General features: G+C 42.1%; 1 protein-coding gene across 1 annotated transcript in view; it reads left to right on the top strand.

Moving 5' to 3' along the window:
- Positions 1-615: 615 nt before the first annotated feature.
- Positions 616-8484, top strand: part of CUBN (cubilin) — a 276887-nt gene continuing 269018 nt past the window's right edge. Inside the window, exons 1-6 of the mRNA XM_047065967.1 lie at positions 616-779; positions 1167-1296; positions 2443-2538; positions 3092-3130; positions 5652-5753; positions 7068-7171. Of these exons, the coding sequence (XP_046921923.1) occupies positions 667-779; positions 1167-1296; positions 2443-2538; positions 3092-3130; positions 5652-5753; positions 7068-7171 (584 nt within the window). The 5' untranslated portion in view covers positions 616-666. The remainder of the gene's footprint in view (positions 780-1166; positions 1297-2442; positions 2539-3091; positions 3131-5651; positions 5754-7067; positions 7172-8484) is intronic.

Here is an 8484-nt window from a genome sequence, read left to right as displayed (position 1 = left end):
TGTTGATGGTGTCCCTTGGGAAACAAAAGTTTTTTTGTTTTTTTTTTCATTTTGAAGCATCCAACTTATCAATTTTTTGTTGTTGTTGTTGCCTTTGCTTTTGGTGTCATATCCAAAAAAAATCAGTGCCAAGTCAAATGTCGCGAAGCTTTCCCCCTTTGTTTTCTTCTAAGAGTGTTAGCTCCTGTATTTAGGGATTTGATTAATTTTGAGTCAGTTTTTGTATATGGTGTAAAGTATGGTCCAACCTCATTTTTTTTGCATGTGGATATCCAGTTGTTTTAGTATCATTTGCTGAAAGGGTGTCTACTTTGTTTTAATGTTTATTAAAGGTAGCTGCTTCTGAAGCAAGGATTGTTTTAGTGGATGTTTCCAAAGCAGTTCGTTACTGTCTCAAAGGTCACACAGATAATGATTAAATTGTGCATCACTTAAAGGTAGATTTTGACCTCTCACAAGTTGAAGAGTACTGAAGATCTAAGATCATTTACCTCCCTCAGGAAGGAAAAGTAACACAGCCTTGCAGGGCAAAGAAGAGAGGACTGAAAAGTTGCAGGATATTCCACAGGCCAAAGTACATCTGCCTGGTTTGCTTTCTCTAAAATCCCACACTTGGCTGGACTGGCTTCCTTCTTACCTGACAACCTAGGAGGGTTGGTGAGGAATATGTCCTCACCTTTTCTATGGAGTTTGGTTATTTTGGTGACATTTGCTGAATCAAATGGGGAAGTTGGAGAGCTCGTGCTGCAGAGACAGAAAAGAAATACTGACCTCCAACGGTAAGTAGACACGTGCATCATTGCTGCTGAGGGTGTAGGGCAGTGGGGTCATTAGTTTCCACAAATAGCCAGATAAGCAAAGGTATAATTTTTCTTGAGGAAAACAATGATGTTAAAAGCAAATAGGGAAGAACATTGAGACTGATGTATGGGATTATCTTCTTGTACGTATATTATTCACTTACCATTTTGCAAACAAGGCAAGTATGCAATTAGTAGATGTCTCTAGGAAATTTGCAGGGAAAAAAATGGCAGGTGAGCAGGGAGAATGTGGTTGAGTTGACCACATGGCAAATGTGTATACAGTCTATGTATATTCAGTGAGAAACTTTGTTGTTTAAAATTATATGCTAATTATTGATGCATTCTCTGGTTTGATTTATATAGGCCTCGAATGGCTGCAGAGAATGGAAATCTAGTGTTTCTTACAGGGTCTGCTCAAAACATTGAATTTCGAACTGGATCCCTGGGAAAAATTAAATTAAATGATGAAGACCTCGGCCAATGTTTACATCAGGTAATGCAATGGAAATATATTGAAGTAATTTTGTATATCTGCATATGGTCACTTAATTCAAGAGGTCTATATGAATCCATACCTTAAATCTTTAGCCCAGGGAACATAACCAGAGGTGAGATAAGTCCTAGTGAAGAAACAATGCCCTAAGGTTAATGATGAGCAGGAGTAATTCTAGTAGGAAGTGGCTCATTGGGTGGGTTTATGTCCTCTAATCCAGAGAAGGTACACAGGGTGGTACAGGAGACTCCTTCTCATGAGGATCAAGGAAGGAGAGGGGCCAGAGAAAGGTTTGGATGTGACATTTTACTTCTGCCAGAGAACAGAATTGGTCAATTATTCTCTTGCCTTACTGAGTGTTTTCAGTGTTCATTGTTTAGTAAATCATGCTGGTATATCCTTTGTAATGTTGAAAGCTGACATTATTTAGAGCTTTCTATGGGCTATCCATTGTGCTCAGCACTGGTGTGCATTACCTCCTCCAACCCCCACCACTACCCTACGAGTTTGGCTTTATTATTTAAATATTTTTCTTTTAATGTTTATTTATTTTTGAGAGAGAGAAAGACAAAGAGTATGAGCAGGGGAGGGGCAGAGAGAGAGGGAGACACAGAATCTTTAGCAGGCTCCAGGCTCTGAGCTGTCAACCCAGAGCCTGATGCGGGGCTCAAACCCACGAACCATGAGATCATGACTTGAGCCAAAGTCGGACTCTTAATCAACTGAGCCACCCAGGAGACCCCAGCTTTATTATCACCCCATTTGTAAGGGAGGTAAAGGAAACTTTCAGCAGCACAGCAACTTGCCCAAGGACACCCAGTAAATGACTGAGTCAAGATTTCAAACGCAAGCAGTCTGATTCCACGCCAGGCCTCTTAACAAGCACTCCAAATTGTTATGAGAAAAAATGCAAATGGAAAGTACCTTGATAATGTTGTTCCTGAAAGGGGTAAATGGAATTATGCCATGGCTATTTTAGTCTGGAATTTATTATAAATGGTATTGTTTTGAATTTTATAATGATGGGCAAGATCTTAGTGTTTAAAATAGAACGGTACTCAAATTTTAAAAATTTTGTATCTGTAACATACGCATGATCTTTTCGCTAGCAAGCATTCTCCTTCTCCTTTTTCTTTTTAAAATTAGATCCAGAAAAACAAAGATGATATTACAAGTTTAAAAAGGAGTGCTGTCAGTCTGCCTCAGAATATCTCCAGTCAAATCCATCAGCTTAATTCTAAGGTAAGTCTGACATCTGCATCATTAGAGTAAATAGCTCTCCTTCATTCAACTTTGTGAGCATCCATTTCTGCAGGCGATATACCAACTTTGGGTCCTCTTTAGAAATTTAGCATTGTGATGATGAACTTTCTGGTTAAATGACACAGCTCTAACAGGGCACGTAGATGTAGCGATGGGCAGAAGGTTGACAATGCTGTGACAAGAACTTGTCGCATATGTAAGTCTTGCTCCCGCTCTGATAGAAGCTTCTTATTGGTGAAGTGGATGAATCACTGTCGTTTATGAAAATCCCATCACTGTGTGCAGAGGAGCAATGAATCAACTCATCAGTGGGTTGTAATTTTTTTTTTAATGCCTTAAAAAAACAATGTATATGATAGAAGAGAGCAGAAAGGAGGGAAGCCTGGAGGAGAGAGGGATGGGGAGGGGAAAAGCAATAAAAAAGGAGCAGACAGGCCAAGCCAGCCCCCAGCAGAGGGTGTTAGGAAAATAGGCCAGGGGACAGTAGCACATGTGAAATGCTAACCGATGCTTTCTCTTCCTCACCGCTTAGCTTGCGGATCTGGAGAGAAAATTTCAAAGCCTACAGCAGGTAAGTCCCATAACTACCACTTGGCTGACATCTTTCACTGGAAATGTGCTGGTACCACTGATGGAGCTACATTCTCACCTGAGGGTAGATGGGTGATCCGTATCAAGGACTTGGCTCTTTCCCGTGATCCAATTCTCATCGCCGTTTATGCCGCCCAGGACATAGATGAGGAACCCAAGCATCACATCAAGTGACGGGCCCCGGGTACCTGGGCATGTGAAGCATGTGAGCATGTGAAACCTTCTGAGTTCAGCATTTCACGTGCTCTGCCTCTTAACGTTGTCATTCTTTGACCATGTTATGTGGGCGTAAGTGTGACCACCCAACTTGCTGATGTGTTGAAAGGCTGTGTATCTTCTCCAACATTAAACTCAGAGGCTTGGGGTGTATCAACAAAATAGTTCAAACTTTCTTACAGGTACATTTGCTGGTAATTAAATTTGAGCAGTTTCTTCGAGCAACCCTTCCATGACTTCACTAGTACATGTTTGTAAACTAGTCCTTGTAATTTTAGACTTCTCACCTGTTCTGAAGTTGGCTGGTGTTTTTAAGATTTTCATAGGAGCTACAACCTTCTACCCAGAGAAATGCACAGAACGTCCCCATATTAAAATTTTTGAATAAAAGTAAAGAGATTCCAGGGGTGCCGGGTGGCTCAGTCGGTTAAGCATCCGACTTTGGCTCAGGTCATGAGCTCATGGTTCCTGGGTTCGAGCCTGGCATCGGACTCTGTGCTGATAGCTTGGAGTCCGGAACCTGCTTCAGATTCTGTGTCTCCCTCTCTCTCTGCCCCTCCCCACTGTGTTCTGTCTCTCTCTCTCTCAAAAATAAATAAAATGTTAAAAAAAATTTTAAATAAAAATAAAGTAAGGAGATTCCAGGTTAAGAATCCCTGTTCTAATATTCTGGGTCTGTTGTGATGATGCTTCAAGTGCTGCTCTCTACTTTGGTGTTTTAAATTTGGCAGGCAAGTTCACGTATGTATTCTCTTCCTGATCTTGATAATCAATTGCCCCTCAACGTTTATCTTCTTAGGGAGTAGTTGAATGAATGAAACAAGCAAGGAATCATACCTGTCCAGAAGACACAGTGCTAGAGTTTCCAGTCTCCTAGAGTGCTTCATTATTCCTGTGAAAGGTCAAGAGCTGGAGGCCATGGTCAAATTACTTCAGACTGTGTCCCTTTCCCCACCCCCCAGGAGGAATTTTTTAATGATTTTTGGATATAAATGCCTTTTATGCATTCCAATAGGTCAACGCTCTCTGGGTACAATAGTTAGCCATCGTTCCCCATTGTCTTCCTCCTGGCTGCTTACTGATTCCATTTCCTGCTGGGCCCCCATAGGCTTTTGAGTTTTAAAGCCCCAGACAACGTTGCTTTTGTATGCCAGAAAACTTCTAATGAGTTGTGGTTAATTTCCTTAAGAGTGTCCTCTGACAAAGAGGGCTAATTGTGGTACTGGCACAAAGATAGATGGACTAATGAAAGAAAACAGACTCCAGAAAGAGACCCCCACATGCATGGTCACCTGACTTTTGACAAAGGAAGAGAGAGATGGTTTGGCTATAAATGGTGCTTAGTCAGTGGGCAACCCTCTGGCTCTCAGTTTCATCTGTAAAATGAGGGGAACAGACATGACTTTCTCTGTGAGTCACTGAAAAAAAAAAAGAATGTAGTAATTACTTTGCCCCTGTTTAAAAACTTTAACTTTTAAAAATTTATTTTTTCGCCCCATTTTTAGAGAATTAGACTATGATTAGGCGAAGTTAATAAAATAGGTTTTCTTGCACAATCGCATGTCCTCTCTAAAGAAGTTTTCTTTCCCCCCAGAGGTATTACAAAGTTTATGAGATTGGAACTGGTAGCTGACATATGGGAAGATTCTCCAGGTCATATAGACAAAGGCAGGTCTGTTTGTGACTCTGGTCTGAAAGTCGTCACGTGGGCACAGGAGTGGAGGGTGTATATAAGCCCGCATTTCAAATAAAGGGACTCAGGGTGAGAAGAGTTCAGCCATCTTTACCCATGGGAGGACGGGTGACAGCAAAAGATGATCAGATTTCACATGCTTATCTGGAGGTACCAAAGATAAGAATAACAAAAAAAGAACCGGAATTTCCATTTGGTTTTCTTAGTACAATAGGAATGTCCATTATTATTCCCAGTCTGAAATCTTGACTCTTGTCCACCAACGTATGTTTCCCAGGTGAACAGTGCTTTTCCAAAGAGTGGAGCGAGCATCTTCTCCCCTTGTGCCTCATCCCATCCCTGGCTAAATGCTTCTAAATAGCGAAGGAACATGCGTAGACTGAAAATGTGAAACACTTTGTTGTTGCTGTTGTTTTTCATGAGAGAGTTGATTAGGAGAAGAACTTGGGTAATTGCTTTAAAGTATGGAGGCTGAGTCTCCCTGGAGGAGGAGTGGAATGTGCTTTACACGCGCACCTGCCCTGAAACATGCCTTTCTTTGCTGCCTGCTGAGAGTACGATGGTCTCGCTGACTGCCCTGTCTTTGTTTCAGATGGTCGACGAAAAGGTCTGCAGCAGCAACCCCTGCCAAAATGGTGGGACCTGCCTCAATCTTCACAATTCCTTTGTTTGCATCTGCACCTCACAGTGGGAGGTGAGTCACTCCATCTTTGGTTGAAAATGCTGGTGAGTCAGCATCAGTGGTTTCTTTGGAAGCATTCAGACATGTTTCATTCTCCATCTGAAGTTTCTAGGATTCTGTGGTCTCCTGAATCAAATGACTTACACCAAGAATGCCAAAATCCAAACGGTGGTGAGCATGATTATATAACCCACTGAACATTAAGCCGTCTTAAGGAGGGGATCACTGGGGCGTCTGGGTGGCGCAGTCGGTTAAGCGTCCGACTTCAGCCAGGTCACGATCTCGCGGTCCGGGAGTTCGAGCCCCGCGTTGGGCTCTGGGCTGATGGCTCAGAGCCTGGAGCCTGTTTCCGATTCTGTGTCTCCCTCTCTCTCTGCCCCTCCCCGTTCATGCTCTGTCTCTCTCTGTCCCAAAAAAAAAAATAAATAAATGTTGAAAAAAAAAATTTAAAAAAATAAAAAAAATTAAAAAAAATTAAAAAAAAAGGAGGGGATCACTTGGCTGCATAGCTACATGGGAGGGTGTGATATATTGGCTAGCATCAATTTAAATTGTTCAGCACTGAAAGTACTAAATGAATCTTTAAAAAAATTGTTTCTTGAGAGAGAGAGAGAGAGAGTGCATGCATGCGTGCTCAAGCTCGTAAGCAGAGAGGGGCAGGAGACAGGGGGACAGAGGATCCAAAGCCAGCTCGGTGATGGCAGCAGAGACCCTGAACTAGGGGCGAAAATGTTCCTGACATGTGCATTAAAAAAAAAATTAAGTGAATATTTCCAGGCATAGCTTCACAGTCACATGAGGATTACTTTGTATAAGGATTTGCGTAAGTTTTTTTTTTTTTTATGTTTATTTATTTTTGAGAGAGAGAGAAAGAGACAGAGAGAGAGCGAGAGAGAGAGCATGGGCACATGTCGGGGAGGGGCAGAGAGAGAGGGAGACACAGAATCCAAACAGGCTTCAGGCTCTGAGCTGTCAGCACAGAGCCCAACGCGGGGCTCAGTGTGGGGCTTGCACACACGAACTGCAAGACCGTGACCTGAGCCGAAGTCGGGCACTTAACCAACTGAGCCACCCAGGCCCCCGTAAAAGGATTCTTCTTGTGCAACTGGCGTGATTTTACCAAGAGCTCTTTGGCTCCCTTAGGCCAAATCTGAGTTCAAGAGGAAGGATAACTGGATATTAACTAGCATTAGCATTAGCGTGATTGTATTTCGCTTGACTGAGGACTTCAGTGGATACATAAATCCTTAAACATAACGTATGAATATTGGCCCCAGATGCTTCTGTGACCCATGGCATCTGACTTCATTCTTTACATGAATGCAGGGTCCTCTGTGCTCAGTTGATGTGAACGAATGTGAGATTTACTCAGAAACACCCTTGGGCTGCCAGAATGGATCTACGTGTGTAAATACAGCAGGCAGTTACAGGTAATGTTTTTCTTTTCTTTCTTTTCCTTTTTCCTTTTCTTTTTTCTTTCCTTCTCTTTTTTTCCTTCCTTCCTTCCTTCCTTCCTTCCTTCCTTCCTTCCTTCCTTCCCCACCCCCCTCTCTCTGTCTTTCTTAACATTAGGGTATGTTTTTGAAGGACTTAAACATCCCATAGTCAAGAGCATCCATGAGAAATATATGACTCTTATTTAATGACACACAACTATTTATTTAGATGAAGAAACCCTTGTACGTCCTCAACTCTTACCCCATGAACTCTTACCCCGTTTCTCTGGAGTCCCGGAGGAATGGGAAGAAGGACCCGGTGGCTGGCACAGGGAGTAGGGACAGCATGGAGAAGACAAGGTTGAAGACTTAGTAGAAGTCAGAGCACTGAAGGGGCTGCCGTTGAAGAGCATTAAGCAGAAGAGGGCTACCCCACCATACCCACAAGCCCCTGCTGCACTCATTCATTGGAGAAGTGAGCTGCTAGCTTGAGTAAGGATATCTTCAGTCAAGTGCTATGTAAAATGTTGACCATAACAAGACCAGAGACTGAACTGAGGTTTTCTCCACGTAGTTACCTCTCATTGCCTGTCTTGAAGGAGCTGTGAGGCCCCTTACCACAATCATCACGGAGTTCCTATCTTCTGACCTACTCTGTCTAGAGAGTCCTCCTGCTCAGCTCAGGCATCACCCTAAGAAAACGTCCCTTCCCTTACAAGCTGAGTTAGGCATAACCACACCTCCACATTCCCATCAGACTGTCCGAGTATTGGTTATTAAAACTATAGTGGCTGACACATTATCTTTTCATCAAGTCTAGAAATTTTTGGCAGATCAACATCAAACTTACTTTTGTGTAGTTCCTTAAAGTCACTTAAAAAAAAAAAAAACTCAAGAACTCTAGACATGATCTTTCCCCATATTTTGGTTGGGCTCCTATGTTCTGTGATTATTAAAAGGTGAAAAAAGTTGATTGTGTTATAACATGAACACATTCTTTCAGTCCTCAGGGGTATAATCTCACTGGAGTAAAGAGCAATTGTTTGCTTTCTTACTAATGTCTCTGCTATCTTGCTCTTCCATTCCCTTGTAACAATATCCATCCTATTCTTTCCAGCAAAAATGAGTGCAGTAATTTTGTTATTTTCTCATCATCTGTCAAAAAAGGCAGTCACAATCTTTCTCTTTTTCATTTAACTGATCCTTTTGTTCTTTTGATCTGATCTTAAGATTTTTTGCTCATTCCAAGTCGCAAACTGAATTCATTCAAACTTCTGATTTTTTCATGAGCTTCACCATTGTGCAGA

Source organism: Lynx rufus, unplaced genomic scaffold, assembly GCF_022079265.1.
Source record: "Lynx rufus isolate CCGP_SWC_20201006 ecotype Redwood Valley unplaced genomic scaffold, mLynRuf1.p SCAF_7, whole genome shotgun sequence".
In the NCBI taxonomy this organism is placed as follows: domain Eukaryota; kingdom Metazoa; phylum Chordata; class Mammalia; order Carnivora; family Felidae; genus Lynx; species Lynx rufus.
The sequence above is the reverse complement of the archived record's forward strand: the minus strand, read 5'-3'. Positions and strand labels throughout refer to the sequence as shown.